General features: G+C 38.0%; 1 protein-coding gene across 9 annotated transcripts in view; it reads right to left on the reverse strand.

The window, feature by feature from the left end:
• Positions 1-11,615: 11,615 nt before the first annotated feature.
• The window catches only part of LOC145232255 (WW domain-containing oxidoreductase-like), a 34,580-nt gene continuing 28,046 nt past the window's right edge, over positions 11,616-18,149 (reverse strand). For 8 of the 9 annotated variants that reach the window (XM_080096818.1, XM_080096815.1, XM_080096822.1 and 5 more), the window contains exon 11: positions 12,518-13,106. In XM_080096818.1, coding sequence (XP_079952944.1) covers positions 12,873-13,106 — 234 coding nt within the window. In that variant the 3' untranslated portion in view covers positions 12,518-12,872. Of the gene's footprint in view, positions 12,419-12,517; positions 13,107-18,149 lie in introns of those variants that run through there. The other variant, XM_080096817.1, reaches the window with a different exon arrangement.

The following is an 18,149-nucleotide window of genomic DNA, read 5'->3' on the forward strand; positions in this document are numbered from 1 at the left end:
AAATAATTACGAGCGCACTTCTCTTTAGTTCTTGCGTCATCTATGTGTCGTTCGCAAACAAACCTACGAGTGTGTTCAACTATTTGCTAAGGGTAAACAGGCACTTTTTTGTGTCATATCACAGACCTGTTCGGCTGCACCATTCCTGCCAATGCACAAGGTTACTTCTTAGCCGAATTCAGTGCTGTTGAAAATTTCTCCTTCGTATCCAACCTGCATAACCTATACTGCGCGGCACCATTGTGTTTGGTATAACAAGTAAGGGCCCTTTAAGGCCGTTTAATGACACAGAAATGAAAATGTTACGCCAGAAAAACATATAATAATAAAAACGTTTTAAAAACGACTTTGCGTATGTTTTGATTACTTACTTATACATATAACTTGTGTGCTGGACCCCAAGCACCCCTTTGCACCCATGCACTTCTGTGATTATTGTGGTGTAATCTGGGGCTTACAGTACACCCAGTTTGAGAAGCGCTGATCTAATTCTTAAGGGTTAATTAGCTCAGCTTAAAACAGCAAACGCATTTACTGTGGAGACATTGGCCAGCGGCCCAACAAAATCTCAATCGCCTGTTCAGCTTATATAGGCAACGAGTATAAGCTTCATTGCACCTTTACGTGAGCAAACTACGTTTTTTTGACCACATATAACATGTACCTGGGCCACACCAAAAACGTTTTTACGATTGTTTATTGGGATTTTGTCGGAAGTTGCTCTTTTAAACGAACAGCTGCAGGTAAAAACCAATTGCGATTTTACTATTTGAAATGAGTACATGCTGATCAACTTTAACGTAAGCTTTAAATTACACAACTATATTAAAGAAAATGTAATTAAAATATATACATGTTTGTGTTAATGCACATAAATTCGATGCGCATTTTTGCAAACATTTGCAGCGTTGGTTAATCTTACAAAAGTTGCAAAAATCATAAAATTCATGTTTCCCACGTCGGCCAACCTCCTAACCAAGTCGCGAAAAAAACGCGAAACGAAATTTTAAACCCGACAGTCTCTCCACTCATGAATGGGCTGTTGTTTCCAGTCGCGCCCTGGTCGTTCGGCGCGCAAGAACAGAAGGTTCACTTCGCCAGCGCCGGCTCAGAGCGTCTCCGGTTTCAGCACAGCCACTACGTCACTATCAGCCTGCTCTGGGGAGCCTGTTTACCAAATTAACATGGTTGGATTATTTTTCAATTAGCCCGCGTGTGGTTGTCGCTCTGTGCCCGCGGTTGAGCGACGCAAGACTTAGACCCGTGGGTTTACGTGAAGCCGCAAACCTTGGATGCTTGTATGGGACGAAATCGCTACAGCGAATTGTTAACAAGCAACCGTACAATGTGGACTTGATAAAATTGATTAGAAGATGAATAATTTGATTGCAACCAAAATTTGCAGTCATGGTACACAAGTGCACATGTTTTTTTACGCGGTTTAAACGTTTAATGACCATGTCGTATAAAATATAATATTATATGCGGCATAGATTTAAATGCATTGCTGCAAAGAGTTTAGATTTAAAACGCAATCACAATGCCTAAGCTTTACGGAGCCAATAAACGCGAATAATCAGCTCAGTAAACCAAACAAAAAAGGAGCAAATACTGCGTTACGAACAGTCCTAACCAAAGTTACACAACCACATTTTTCTTGCACATTAAACTTTACCACAAAGCGTGGTCCATTTCGCCGCCGACTTTGTTATTTTGGGGTCAACAATGAGAAACACATAGACAAAGGTGCCTGGTAATTTGAGATGTTTTTGCGACGTCTGTCACCGACTACATTGCTGCAAACTGGTATTGGATCGTTCGCACCCAATTGACCCCTTGTGATGGGCTTCCACATGCTTTATAATAAAATTTACAGGGGGTATTTTAGGGGTGAATTTGCTATTGTTATAAATTGTATTCGATGTGTTACCCAGTCGCAAAAAAATTAGTTGCTGAAAGCATCCCAGCTTATTTATTGATAAAAATGAAACAAATGACTTAACCGTTTAACGACGAATGCAACGGCCCAAATATACGTAAAAAGCGACATGTTTTATTATTCAAACGTTTCGGCAAATGCTCATGCCATCATCAGTGATATGAGGGACCACATAAGTTACACCTGTTTATAAACACTCGATTCGCATAAAAGATGAATAAAAAAGATGCCCAGCATGCAGTTTACGTTTATCTGGTCCGTCATATTTATCATTAAATAGTTAAGTCACGGTGTTTGACCAATACTGGGCTGCTGTCATGGGATTTTACTTCCGACTAGTTTCGACATATTGTAAATGTTCCTGTGGCGTAGGGATAAGGCATGTGCGTAATCACTGTGTAGGGAATGGCCCAAAGCAAATGTGAAGCCGTATAGCCAAGCCTAAAATAGTACATTTCCACAAAATACGTTTGCCCAAATTGTCAATCAAAGGTAAGCTCTTTCGATTGGTTCGATACAAAAACATAATCTGTCTAAAATGGTAGGATACTGTGCTCGCTTTAACAAACCATTTTGGCATGATTTTGAATTTGGTGTGTTGACGCGGTGCTTCACAACAAAATCAACCAATATTACGTGAAAGAAAATTGGCATGAAAGTATTATTACAAAACAGTTAAAATACGCTAAGAAACGAAGTTAAGAAGTAGATGCTCTTGTTACAACACAAGCTACCCAAAAGAAATTTCAGGCGACTCATACTTCGGAAAATACTGACCTATGCCAAAAAATAACAATGCTGATTTCTTGCGCGTTTCTCGGGGTTATAAATTAAAATCGCTACGATAATTTTAACAAAGACACAACCTTGTCATTTTTCACATATATCGACGTCAGAATTCCATCGACATTGTGATAATCTAGAGTTCCGGTGTTTTATTCTCACCAGAACACAGGACGTTTGCGCAAGTAATGAGTCTATCGAGATATGAGACTGACAACATCCATGCTCATCACATGTCGCGTAGAGTGCTGGGGCCGTCAATAGCGCTTGGATCAAGTTACATGTTACGTTGGAACGCCAAAATGAACACAGCCAAAAACGCTTGAAGGAGTAGCGACAACATTGCCAGGATGCGCTTGCTTGTGACATCTTCGAACTAACGTGCCTTGATGGGCGGTGCACAAGGGCCGCTTCCTTGTCTCGTGTGCTTTGTATTGCGGGGAAATTTGTGACAGATTGAAAGGTGATATAAGTACACATTGTTGTTTTTCATTAAAACGGTATTTTGCTGCTATAGTTTGAATTTGTGGTAGGCGTGGTAGAGTCGCAAGCGTGTCTCAAAGTTGGAGCTCAAAAACGAAAGTTTAGCCTCCAAAAACCGGCTGTGAAGTTAGACTTACCAAAATACCATTACAACACAAATGAGACCAAGTGGAAAGTCAGGCCCGAATCAAGCCCGTTTCATCCAAACTTAACCTCAAAAATGACCCGAACCCGAAAATACCGTACCGCTTTACAACTCTGATGTGTTATATGGTTTCGGTGTCCTGTTAAAGCAGTGGTTCCCAACCTTTCATGTTGCATTCCTCCCTTCACCCATTTTCGAACTATTCATTCCTCCCCATGACAAAAAAATAGCAATTTAAAATATTAATTTATTTCACATTACAACTCAATGCGAAATTTGCTCTTGTTTGCGCTCTGAAAGTAGTTGTATACGTGGCGCAGTTTGTGACAGTGCACTTAGGCTACAGCTAAAATCCACATAAGACAATGATATGCAACTAAGAAACTAGTTTCATTACATATACTGTTGACTAACTGTAAACTGTTCAGTTTTTAAGCAACAGCCAGATTGTCAAAAAGTAATAATGTTAAAACAATGGACTTTGTTACGACAATAATCGATTGATTTAAGCGCCTGAAACGTAGCATGCGGCCGTATATACAAGTAGACCTTATAATTAGGGATGTCTATTTCAGAAACCTCTACAACCGGTTCCAAATGTGAACTGCATACAAACTATAATGGAAATCGCTAATGTATATACAAAAATATCCTGAAACATTTCCAATCTAAAAATGTTTTTACAGTTTTTATGAAATTTTCCTCCCCGGTTGGGAACCACTGTGTTAAAGGATGTAATAGACGTGTATACCAAGGATGCAAAACTATTTTTCCATTGCTGGCCAAATCAAGGGCTGTTATTCTACTAACGGCCGCCAATGTGACAAATAAGTGTAAAGAAAAGTAGATGAAAGGTTACGTGTACTTGGCCTTTAAATACCCGACTCCAAAAACATCCCTCGAACAACTAGCGAAGGATTTTTTCTTCTAATATCGATGCTTATTTGCGACCGAATTCTCCCCAACGGCTGCCATAGTTCTACACCACTTGCATATGCACACAGTCGCCATGTTGGTTATTTGCAAACGAGCCCTTGTGCCAATATGGCGAACCTTTAAGGTAAATGTTAAACGTAGTGCAAAGTGGTTAAGTCTTTGTTTTCTCGACGAATTTACAAAAAAAAACGATTTTAAGTTGTTTTGTTTTCAGGAGAAAAGTATGTGGTCAAATGGTTGGTTATATAAAGCCACCACGCAACCTACAATGTCGCGTTGTTAAAGCTCTTCCAAGATTTTATACCTTTCAGAAGTGATGCTGTTTTTACAATAGTAGGTAATGCGAATTGGCTACAAAGTAATTGGTTTCGTAAAGTTTGTTTTAAGGGAGACTTGTGGTTCTAAGTTAAGAGCAGGGAAAGCCTAAACGTTTTTCCACAAAAGTCTTCTCTGTTTTGCGCGATGCAATAAATAGTGATGTGGTTTATTGTTTCAACATACCTACAGTGCTATGGTTTGGTTCCCTAAAGTTCAAACCCTCTACAAATAGAACTCGTCCCGTTGGGCAAATTAAATCGTTTCTTCACGAAACCTGAGGCAAACATTAAAAACCATCATTAGGAACCACAAGCCACCACAAGGCGGTTTATTCCGGTTTAAACCGGTTTAAAATCCAGGATATTTTCACAATATGTGCCTGCAGTTTGGTTGTTGGGCAAAATAACAGATACAAACAAAACCGAATTGTGCCTGTACCATGGTCAATGTGTACATATCATAACATTGAAAACCATCAATAGGATCCACAAGGCCACACAAGGCCACACAAGGCGGTTTATTCCGGTTTAAACCGGTTTGAATCCGGGGTATTTTCACAATGTGTGTCTTCAGTTGCTGTTTGTTGGGCAAGAAAATCTTTGAGCTGAATATTCAACACAGAACGCGCGGAGATTTAAAAGTCGTAACCACCGGTGGAGAATGCTTTACTTAGGATCTTGTCAAAGTAAACAGTTAACCTTTTTGTGGCACAAAGATCATGGAGGTACAAAAGAACGGCAAATTTTACCGGACTGCAAAAGTTTATTGGACTTACAACAACGTAGCTTAAGACGCTTAAATTTTTACAGTCAGCAGCCTTCATGAACAGAGGTCACAAAATTATGTAGGATCACAAATAACCAAATATATAACCTGGAAAAATAGCATGAACGCACAATGTCTTGTCACCAGCTGTACTGATGGTTCCATATAGGTTAAAACAGTGTGCACTGTCTGCAGCTAACATATGTATGGGCAAATTGATTTTAAATTAAACCAGATGAATATTCACAAAGTAGTCACGAAAACACCTTGGCTCAGAGATTACAACTAATAACCTAGGTTTTAGGTTTACAAAGATAAAAGCATTTTATCATTTTTTGCGTGCAAACACAATGCAACATGTCAAACAGTGGCCGTTGCAAGTTAGCTAACGCGTTTTAGCAGAAAGTTGAACTGGTTAAACAGGGTCAGGGCGACATCGACAGAATTATTGACAAGGCGCAAACATACCTACCGGTTTTCGCAACAACGGGGCCACACATAATCGTAAGCGTTGTGTGCATAACGGTGGCGCGATCTTAACCGATACGGTAATGTTGGCGAATGCCCCATGCTTGAGACGTAGAAACGGTTTCCACTTCGGTGTAAGAGCGTTGGGGTTGTAACGTGTACAGAGTTGTAAGCAGAACCTAAATTAGGACCCAAACCCCAAAGCATGGGGTTGGCAACCTTTTTTGCACTGCGGAACGTTTTCAAAAAAGTGAAATTTTTCGGTCTTCAAAAACTACAAAAATTTAGCAATGAAAACGCCTATAGTTTATCATCCCCGGGATACATGGGCAAAATGTTTCATAGCATTTAACCTGAAAAATTATACGGCCCGGTAACGAACTCCTCGCGGACCGGCGGTTGCCGACCACTTCCCTAAAGTAAAAGCCCCAAACTCGACCCTAAATCGATTTTTTAGGCTTAAACCGAAGTAAAGCCTGAAACAGACCAAATACCCACAACAACTTTAGTATATATGTCGCCGAGTGTAAATGCAGGACCGAATTACGCCAGTCATAATCAAACATTGGTCCAAACCCGAACCTGACCCGAAAAATCGGACCGACTTACAAATTTTGATATCAAATTCGTGTTAAGACTTTTGCTACAATATTGGCGTGGTTCTACACAAATACTTTTTCTTCATGCTGCTGCTCAACTTAAATGATCCTTCACCAAAACCAAAGTCAAACAAGGCACTGCATAAAACTATTCACAAACTTATGTTTTATCATTCATGCAATGTCATATATGAGCATGCTTGTAGGTATGTATCAAAAGTGCAGTGTCATGATCAAAATGACTCAGCAAACTTCTACATAGGAAAACTTTCTACAAAGCACATTTTTTTATTTACGAAATGCTACTCATTTATAAAGAGGCAACTGTGTCAAACACAGCAAAATATTTTCGAAAAACCGTTGCACGGGACTAAAATGGATATATTGGTGGTATATTCATTACCATAACTATAGACAATATTTGAAATTGTGGGAAACCATTAATGTTGACCCCAATTTGCTCAAATCAAAACGAATACGTACATGTATTGTTTCTTATGTTTTGTTCAAGAAACCCCACCGGGTGAAATTCCTTGTTTCAGCGGCGCAATCACTTCTTTGGTTTGTCACAATGTTAACACGTACATCACACTACATCAAATGGGATTTGTCGACAACCAAGTCTGATCAGACAGTTCTACGTTTACAAGGTGGTAACACGTCCGACTACACATGTCCACAAATACGAAGTAATATTTGACCGTGCTTGGGACACTGGTTTAGCAAGGCATGCGGTTAATCCCTTCATCGCCCCATTAACGAGCTCTTTTTTCACACAACGACGGCGCTTGTTTCTAAAAGGTATAAAGAATTCTTATATAATGCACAGGCAGTGCTACTGGGTGCAAAATAACATGGCTACAGCTTCTTGTGTAAAACTCATTTGAACATTCTACCTCTAGCGTCCAGAATTGTTTTAAAAATAAAGTCTTCATTACAACTCTATTTAGAGTTAAGCACGCGATAATAAAATCAATTATATTACTTCGCGACGAAAGCCATATATCTCTTAAATATATTGACATCCTAAACCAGTGGTTCTCAACCTTTTTTACTATGCGACCCCCTTTAGAGATTTTCTAACACCACGCGACCCCTTTACACACGCACACACACAGGAAGTTTAACTACCAGCATGTGTTGATTGTGTTCATCACACATTTGCAATCTAACGTGGCTCCGATAGTTCGGCGTTTTGCTGTATTCCGGAAAACGCCTATTTTTCACTAACTATTTCACTATGTCGTGTTTTTTTTATGTTAAGAAAAAACAAAACCCGCAATTATAGAAGTATACAATCGCAAATATTGTTGCGCCCGTTCTAAATCAAACGGTCGTGTGAGTTACTATATGCTAAACAAAAGTCACAGGGAAAGTTTTTTTGATACAGATAAAATAATTCCGTGTTCGGTTGCGTCTCCGCGACCCCCTCAAAAGTGCTTGGCGACCCCTTGGGGGGTCGCGACCCCCAGGTTGAGAAACACTGTCCTAAACCAAAAGTTAAGATTTTTTAGCCGCAAAACGCAAAAAGAAGAGTTTAACAAAAGAACATTTTTTTAGTTCAATTTGTTGCTTTTGTAAATAAATTGTACGACTACATTTTATTGCTGAAACAACATTTGTTTTTAAACTTACATAAAAAGATTTAAAACTTTTTTGACTACAAAATAATATAAAAAATAAAGTTTGTTTGTTGATATTTTAAGAAATTTGTCATTTATTTTTTTAATTGTTTAGGTTTAAAAACCTGACGAAAAGAAGATGCATACGAGACCAGGCATGGCGGGATATAAACTTGTAGGCACTGGACACAGCAGTTTCTGTTGGCGGACGCAATTCGGATCAACCTGCCCATTCGGTAAAGCTTCGTTTTTGGCCCCCAATTTTTTTAATTCGCCCCAAACCAACCTTATTTTCACCATATGAACTGAATACTCTAGTTTTAGTAGAAAATCTCCAATGTAACAAAAAATGTCGGTCACTTTGAAAAAAAAGTGCTGTAAGAGTAACAGAATTAGACACAAACCTTGTTTCATTGAGTAAAATCAGTGTTACATTTTTCACTGTATAAGTAGGATTTTCAAGCTGTTTGCAAAATATTTCACATTTTGTGTACCATATTATTTGCATTAGCTAAACTAAAAAAATAGTATCAACTAGTTTTCTTATATTACTAACAAGTCCTATTCAAAGATTTCACAAGAACGATTTTTTTAGATTTCATGCTTAAGTTTTTAGGCGGATGTTCTATGCTGAATGATGATAGTGACGTCACAATCACCAGCGCGGGTAAGCCTAAACGTGACTGACTCGGCCATTTTGCACGGCGACTCTCTGCCACAATTTCGCATTTATATCGATATTCTAAAATTGTCCGAAAAACTTTAGAACGTTCAGTATATTGTCATCATTATTGTTGCCATCAACAGCATGATGTAATGGGTTTTACTGTTTTTTTAAGGGTGTAGGCCACAGATTATTTTAATTTTTAAGTCTAAAAAAACAACTAGAAAATCTTCCAGCGCCTGCGTTGTATTAAATTTTAAATTAAAATTTAAATGATTTTTTAACGTAATGTCACATTATGACGTCACACAATCACACATCGAAATTTGCCTTGATTATTAAACGGCAAAATTTATAAAAAACAATTAAACTTTTCTTAAGGTATATTGCTTGTGAAAAAAAAGTTTTCAATTGTAAAAGAAACGAAAATGTTCAGAGACGCAAATATTGTATTTTCGAGAATTTTTTTTGAATAGTTGTCGCAAAATATTAGCGGCGTGAATTTCTCTGTGCAAAGTAGTGACGGGACAAAAAATTTCCACTTGGCCAAAAGAGAAAAAAGAACAAAGTTTTAAAGTTTTCGACGCTTCACGTTTGCCGAAGATCTTAGGAGACCAGGTGACACGCATGACTGATCACCGATCAACCGTAACGCGCCTTCCAAGCCGACAAACACTTTTTGACGTTAAACCGCACTAATTAAATCTTTGACGAAACCGTTGTAAGCACGGTTTTTAAATTCAAAAATAAACAAAGAAACAATTTCAATACTGTTAAAATGCCCTAACGTGTTCTTTCAAAATCACACACATGTACGATTAAAAACATTTTACGTAAAGCATAATTTGTTTTCAATGTATTTATGTAAGGTTTCTGACGAAACTGCCTATATTTTTTTTAATTTATAAAAGGAAAAGTGTATTAAGCTCATGGAATTTTTGAAACTCTTAGGAAGGGTTCAGTTTATTTCGCTTGGTGAAAGAAACATTTTGCAAAGTTTGTGACCTATTTGTTTGGTATAATATTTTTTAGCTGTATAAAACACGCCTTTAACCTGCAGGTACTTTACACTTTATGCTGTTGGACAAAAGATAGAATTTCACCGTACGTAAAATTTCGAATACGTTCTTAACCAGTCGACCGCGTTGGGAGTTCGAAATTTTATGACCGGCTGGCGCTTAGGCCTTCAAACTTTACATATGTACCCGAAACGTAGGCAGAAAGAGAACTGGCTTTAACGTTCCGCTTGAGCGAGCTCACGTGACGAGATAAAATTACAAACATTTTTCAAAACATAAAAATTAAAAGCGTTTTTCTTTTCAGCAACGAAACATACATGGTTTCGAAAAGTTACAAATGTTTTTGTTTGCAGTTTCGTAAGTTCTGAGCCTTCGCCTTCCGAACACTTTGGCTGGTTTAGCAGAATGAAGAACCTATGCGTACAATTGGACAACAAAGAATTTTGGACCCAATGGTGTTTAAAATTGAATTATATCGATGTGTTGGTGTCTTTCAAAGAGTGTCTAAAAATAAAGGCCCACATCGCAAAACAGGTAATTGAACACTGGTCATTGCCATGTACAAAAGATAACCACTAAGTTTAAAAACGCTCTGACACCAAATTTTTTTAGGTAAAGTGATTTAATACTTTGGTGCTAAACAACTTTTTCATCGCCTGCCGATGCGAAATTTGAGAATTTTTGACCGACGCACTTAAACAAAATGGGGAAAAATGCGAGAGCGCGCGCATAAAATGCCCTGGGTGAATCAAACTCACTGGCGATGACAGCAGTTTTTTCCGGGGACGGAGGGTGAGTGTAAGGCGGCCCTGTGGTAACTTTGTGTGCTGCTGGACAAATTTTCTTTCGCGCATAATTTGTGCTTTTTAAGTGTGTGGGTATCAAATTTATTTAAAAATCCCCTTTTTTAAATGCAAATGCAAACAATCAGATATTTCACGATTGCAGTAAAAGTAAACACCCAACTTTTTCATGATTAAAGTTAAAACCAACAACCTAACTTCTTCAGAATTTTAGCATTACATAAGACAAATTTATTTTACAATTTTACAAAGAGTGATTACACTGTATACTACATTGATTTGTTACTGCACTTTTGGCTTAGCTCCCGTCAGATGAGATGAAAACAATACTTTTGAAGTATAGGACAATCACCTTCAACCTAAATTATTGCCTGGTGGCTTTGAAATGATTACGCTAACCGATGTACATTTTCACAGGACTATCTACAGGCAACTCTCAATGTCCAAAACAAAATGAAGTGTGTGATCTTGAAGCAAATGAGTTCACCGCACTTTATGCCTAAAGGAGGACAGGCATGTTGGCAAAAGCTTTGTGGCTGTGCCATGGTTGACGTGCCAGAGACCAAACAGACCTGCACCGGACGGGGTATAGCATTGCATTTACGCAGCAAAGCACGCAACGCTAGATTCATTTTAAATTCCTACTCTCGGTCTCTATGTGTATAAGACGCATTTGCACACTTGCTATTTTACAACAAACGTCCAGATTTGGCCAGCATATTTAAACCTTTTGTGCAAGATTCTATTTGAAAAAGGAACTGCAGATGCGAGTTAGGCGAAATAATCCTATACTAATTCCATGGACATTCATTGACTGATTTTGTTCCTTGTAACACATTTTCCATTCTCAGTTATTTATTGTCATAAACAGTGATCATCAATGACCATGTTGTCTGTTAGAGGGTCTGATACTGCTCAGTATCACGTTCAGCTTTGTACAATTTTGTATGAATCTAAACAGCCACCGTTTACGCAGACTTTAATAGCTTTAAACTTGCGAAAAACATGCCATTTTTTGTTTACTAACGCATGAGTTGTTTTGTTGTAAAACATGTCTTCAGAATCCAAAGAGACCATTGTTACGCGTTTATTCATCAACTAACTCTTTGAAGACCACATCACAAAGTTTGCACAGTTTTCCGGTCACTCTTGCAAACCATATTTAGGAATGCTGGCCAGTCACGTGACAAATTATGACGTCAGATGTTTGGTAGGATTACATGTGATGTTTCAAAATTGTTGCATTTAATGGATGTAGTCATGGTCAAGTGCAAAAAATGGGAAGAGGTAAAATAAAAAACTGACTATTTTACAGGTAAAACCAAGTGAAGTTGAATTAACTGGATTGAAAGCCATTGTAACAAAAGTATTGTTCGCGAATTTACGGCACACATTGCATAAAATTTAGAAAAAAAACATGTTTTCCTCTATTGAGTGGTGCTCGCCCGTTTTAACGACAACTGGCCTAAAATACTCTTTGACATTGCATTTATCTTTTTAACGATAGTCACAATTATCTATGTTTTCTTTAATATAAGACGAAACCGAATTTAAAGACAACAAAAAGTGTCTCGATGTCATCATTTCCCTCTATGTAGTACCACCGAAACAACAACACCAACATCGGCTAAGGTTTACGTTTTACTGCGAGAATTCAGCACATCAAGTAACAGTCTACATCCGCTTGCTTGGATGGCTGCTTCGTAATTTGACCTCCACCCTTTCGTGCTAACATCTGCTAAAGTTCTTTTCTGGTCTGAAATGCTTCGTCATTGAGGAACCTTACGCCTTTAGGGGTCAGAGATTTGGGTAAACGACTCCAGACAGAAGTGGGGCAAACATAGGTTGGGGTTTGCTGTGAGGCTCACATGAAACTGTGTACAAAAAGTTGAGGTACGCCGCTGAGTGTAAGTGTGGACGACTTAACTCACTAAAATTGAACAACATTTTGTTTTCAAATATTAGTCACAAAATATTGCACTTTTTGTATTGTTCGAACAACAAAACGTGTAAAAGCTTATCTTGAACGAAGTTACATATTGTTTCCACTCCGTTGTGAGACATAATGCAAAGTTTTAATCAACAATTATTTTATAACATCCAAATTATGTTTTATGAAATTCTAAAGGTAGTTTGCTACAGATACAACCATGTTAAAAGTTTGTCTTTAAAAAGTTATAAATTAATGTTAACCAGTGTAGCTGTGTACTGTTGTACAGCCACATTGTATGTATATATACTAAAACAAACAAATTCGAATAATTCTAATAATAAATACACGATATTTAGGCAATACGATTTTAGCAATGAAGATGACCTGCAATATAATCAATCAGAGACATCAGATTCAACTTCTCTCGCCGAATGGTCTACGTTTTGCGATTTTGATCTCCATCGATCTTCAATCAGCTGTTCAGTGATTGACCAAAGCTTGGCAGCGGCGGTGGGATTCGAACCCAATTCGCTTGATTCACATTGACAACAATTGTTGAAATACATTCCACCGATGCCAGATAACTCTGGAGCCGTGGCCACAAATACGGTGCAGGCTGCGCCTTGTTTCTGCAAAGACGATTACGTATCACGATCAGATGAAAGCCGTGATACGTTCAAGTGGCATATTGGGATCACATGAAAGCCGTGATACGTTCACGTGTCACGATATTTTGTACATTTGCAAATTGTTTTGTTACCTTTCGCGTGCATAATGTTTCGACAAAATTTTAAAAAAATCATAACTTAATGAAAACAAGTGATTGCCAAATTCGATCAAACCTATTGGGACTTTATTCGAATATTTCTCGAAAGTCTTTCAAATTGCAAACTAAATATAAATGTAGGCTAGTAGGGGAAAGTATAATATGTAGTTCGTTGATGGTTACAAAAAAAAAACGTTAGAAGGTGGAATAGTCCATCTTTAAACAGAATTGCCTTTATAAAGTGTGTTGTAGTAAAAATAAAAACATTTGTTTACACTAATCTTGATTATTTTTTCTCTGTTTAAGATGCTAAGACAATTGACAGGAAGGCCTGAACGTCTAAAGTTGTCCAAATTTAAGTATTTTATGTGTTGCACAAAAAAACATGGACGAAAAAATTTTTTCAAGTAATTTGAAAATTTTAAATGCAAACAAAAACACTTCTTGTAAAGAACGCACAATTATGTGGCCTTTAAAACGATTCTAATTATTTCTTCATAGCGTTTACTTATTATACTCTTATGCTAGAGTTTGAATTATAGCACACTTCTATACAGTTCAAAAAAAAGTTACGCGTTGGCGGATGAAACTTCTAATAATACAGTGCACGAACAATTGCTCACAACCAGAGCAGCGGCGGTTTGCGCCACAACATCGTCGTATCGATTTACCGCCGTAACGCCTTCCTAAAAACCACAAGGGTGACGAGGCTAAGGGCCTGAAACTGAAAAACCGGTCCCTTGCAACAAGCGGCGTAGCTGCAGCGCGTTTAGCCACCATCCAACAATTGTTCACTTTTGTTTTGCGTTCCATAACGTTTTAACATTGCGCCGCTATTTCCCGCTATAGGCCATTGAAAGAATATATTTTTCTTCAAAACAAGTACATGGTAAATTTAAACTTTGAGCAAAAACCACTTCACAAAATGTACATTCCGCAATCTTGGTCAGTGTAACTGTGGACAAAATATTTGATTTTATGCTTGCAACAAAGTTTAAGAAATAGAAAAGGGTTTGCTGTAAAGTTTCAATGTAACAAAGGCTTGACATTAGTTTTAAAACAAAACAGAAAACTGACAATACGACCCAATCTGCAAACAAACAACCCAACCTTTACAATATGTCGAATAAGCACACCAACCTTCAAAAGAGAAAACTAGTTTCAGAAATAAAGAAGTGTTCGTATTCTATATGAATTACAGTAAAACCACAACAGTTTGAAATGTGTACAATATCAGTTAGACCTCTAGCTTAATAACAACCACAGGAAAACAAATACAACGTAACTTAGTATAAGTCCAACCAGCAGGGAAGGCATGTGCGATAGTTTTCCTTAGCAAAGTCGAAAACGAAACTGTATTTCGGCAATTTAACATAGGTCAGACTTCGTTCCGGTTGAAACCTTCATTCCGGTTCAATGCAAGTGCGTTTTTTTGGTTTTGCAAGATGCCTCCTCGTTAAAGCGTTGCAGAGGAGTCAGAATTTTCGAATTGGCGGTTTCAGGGGTCACGAAAAATGGGTCAAACGTTACTACAGTCTGTTTTCATATAAAGCGACAGGCAGTTTAAGTTGGAATACGCCAGTGTTTGAAAACCGTATTACTTACAAAAAAGTTTTATGGGCCAAAATTATAACAAATTAATTTGATTTTAAACGTGAAATATGAATCTCGGTTTTAAGAATTTTTTGTTTAGTGATTCGTGTCAAAGGCATTGCTTCCTTTTTAACGTTACTTTTTTGAGTAGTTAGGAGATCGTTGAAGTTAATATGCCTTTTATTAAAGAGGCGAATCCCGTGAAAACCGTTATTATTCAATCCAATTAAACGTTCCTCAGGTTCTCAAAAATTCAATGCAAGATGTGGGTTAAAATAAGACTTAAAAATCGTTTTCCACTGACGATAACCCTTCAGTTTGTCGAATAGAATTGATTCTTGGGTTTTCAGTGTTTAGGAAATTTTAAAACACTAAAGTAAAATTATTTCATCAGGCCATAAAAACATATAATCAAGAGGTAACACTAGGATAGGTTCAACGGCATTATAATCAGCCTACTTACATGCAGCAACAACATTAAAAGTTTGCCAGGTAAGAACGAACGACAAGCAGTTTAACGGGTATAAAAACGAATCAGCGAAATAAACAACTGTTCATATTACACTGATGTCTTGTGTTTTGTTAAATGTTTCGAAAGAAAGACATTATTATCAGTAAATAAAAAGCAATGAAACAGTTGGCATATAATACAAGCCGATAAATGACAAAAAAATGACAGTCTCAATTAATCAACTAATATGGTGACATTTAGTATTTTGCATGAGATATTTGTCTCCAATATTGTTCAAGTATATTTGAATAAGAGACATAGATGAAAAAGATCATAGATTAGGCAACATAATGTCTATTCAAAACCAGGAAGTTTCTCGAAGGTAGACCAAAAAACCCAAACACCATTTTTTCCTATTTAATTTTCCTATCTCTTCAATATCATTCCCAGGAGTTACGAATTACACCAACAACCTAAGTACAAGCATCCCCATGTTACTGTGGCACGCAATACGCAAGCAGAAACATGTTGTGGTGATGGCCATTTACGTTCGTTGAAACTGATAGCAGGGAATCCTGTAAAACGCTGTCTGCTAGACAACGTCATAGCTAGGGCCTCAAACGTCACTAAAGAACCGCTCACAGGCCTTGATTGTTAAGTTTTTGGTAAGTCACATACATAGTGAGGTTTTGTGTTTCGGAAATGTAGCGTTTTGTTATGTGCATTTTATGTGACGTATATCTAATGCGCATTTTTTTTCTACGTGCTAAACAAGCGCTGTAATTACGGGTCCACAAAACAAGTAATATCTAAATAGAAATGCATTTTTCAGAAGTGGGACGTGTATTAAAATCAAGGCATATTTTGTAAAAACTTAGGAAAATGTTCTATCAGTGAGAAGATTTTTTAAATTGCGCATTTGTATGTGTCAGTCTACTTTAAACTAGAATCTTCCTCCTCGTTGCTTGGTGGATGAAGACTATAATGAACCTTATGCTTATTGAATTAAATTTGAGAAACATTCTATTTGAATAAGATAGCGATGATGCCACATAGGTGAAATTTATTTATCCTGAATTCATAAGCATGGATGACTTGATGTTTTAATAAATTTGTATGTGATAGTTTTAATTTAAAAAACAAACAAACACATGTGCACGTTCCCATAATTGTAAAAAAATATGCTCACGATAACATATCATCGGTGATACAATTTTTTTTCATTTTCAATTTTCGGAAACAATTTTCCAGTACAAACAGCCCTTCCATAATTTCTTGCAACGATTAGCAAATTCTTTGCCTTTACTCCAAGTTAAGTTCATTTTTTGTTTTGTTTCTCATTTGAGTTTCGTGCGAAGCCCTAGTGCAAGCGGGGTCCATGGGGACGATTTGACGCAGACTGTGGATTTTTTGCAATTGCTGCTTCACAAATTCCGCTGGCTAGTAAATTCCTCACAGCTTCGCACGCAAACTGGATCCAATCAGCAGTAAACCAATGCAAAACATGAACCCCTGTCGTGCAAAGACTTCCACAAAAACATATCCACGAGCCGTCAACATACACAAGCCGAGCTTGCTCTTACGTCACCGGCTGACGCGCGCCCATGCCCTGAACCCGCCGCTTTCGTCAGGGTCGCCGCGCGCCGCGTGTCTGTGACGTAACAGGCAAAACAAACCGCCCTGTCGCGCCCCAGTGCGCACAACCCCAGGCGATCCCGCCGCACCGGGACTGATCACGCAGCGACCGCGTGATAGCTCCCAGCTTCCGCGTGCGCTTTGAGGCAAGGGTGGGAGCCTGGAGCTCTTTTTTGTTTGATCAAGGTGCGCTGAAAAGACATGATTTGACCCCATCGGGCGACGCTGGCAGGTTTACATAGTTTATGGTTGTTTAATGAGAACCGTGTTGACCGAGTATAAACGGACCCAAGGGCTAATTATAGATTGATGCTTGGTGCCGGCACAAGTGCAAATAGCGCCAGTATAAAACGAAGTGATTATGAAACACAAGTAGCTACAATAAGTTCTAGGTTCGTGACAATTGATATACAACCCACGGGAATTCGGGTGCGAACTTAGACAAACACACCCTCTTCTCGCTAAGACAATAAAGTTAACCGACAGTGTATAAAAATCTATTTTGCAAAAATTCGAAACGTTCTGCAATTGAAAATTAAGCAATTTTACAACAAAATCACCATGTATGGGACAACTAAGTAACAAAAACAAACAATTTGGTGACAGCAAGTATCAAACTTTGCAGCAAAAGCAACTATGTGATTGACCTGGTTAACCATTCGAAATTACATATTGCACAAAACGATTCGGCATCAAACAGTAAGCAAAAAAACAAGACAGGGTAAGCGCCGGTCCAAAGTAAAGCCACAAGGTGTGTTAAGTTTCGACCGCAAACGATTCTAGTCGGCTTGTTGCGCATGATTTCTCTAGTAGAGGCGGCATTGGTCCTGTTTTCACGCCTCTTCAGGCCTACCATGCAACAACACCAAAAAGAAACAAGAGACAAATAGAAGACAATTCAAGAAACGTGCGAAACTGTTTCTTTTTTTACGCGAAACACCTATATTGTGACTTCAATTGTTTGTGGTCTCAATGTGGAAGTCCACTGCGCATGCGCACTAATTCCGCCCCCATTACACATGCGTGAATGCTGTCTAACAAAGCGGCAAAATAAAGTCTAACTTCAACGGCGTAGAGTTTCAACCAATGCTGCAAATGGAACCGTATAAGTGCAAAAAATGAAGCGTTAGGTTGACAACAACAAGGGCACATTCAATGTTCACTGAAAACGTCAAGCAATCATACCATACCCGAACCTCAAGAAAATAGCATCTAATCAAAACGCCA

The sequence above is a fragment of the Phallusia mammillata genome, chromosome 6 (genome assembly GCF_965637545.1).
Source record: "Phallusia mammillata chromosome 6, kaPhaMamm4.hap1.1, whole genome shotgun sequence".
NCBI lineage: Eukaryota > Metazoa > Chordata > Ascidiacea > Phlebobranchia > Ascidiidae > Phallusia > Phallusia mammillata.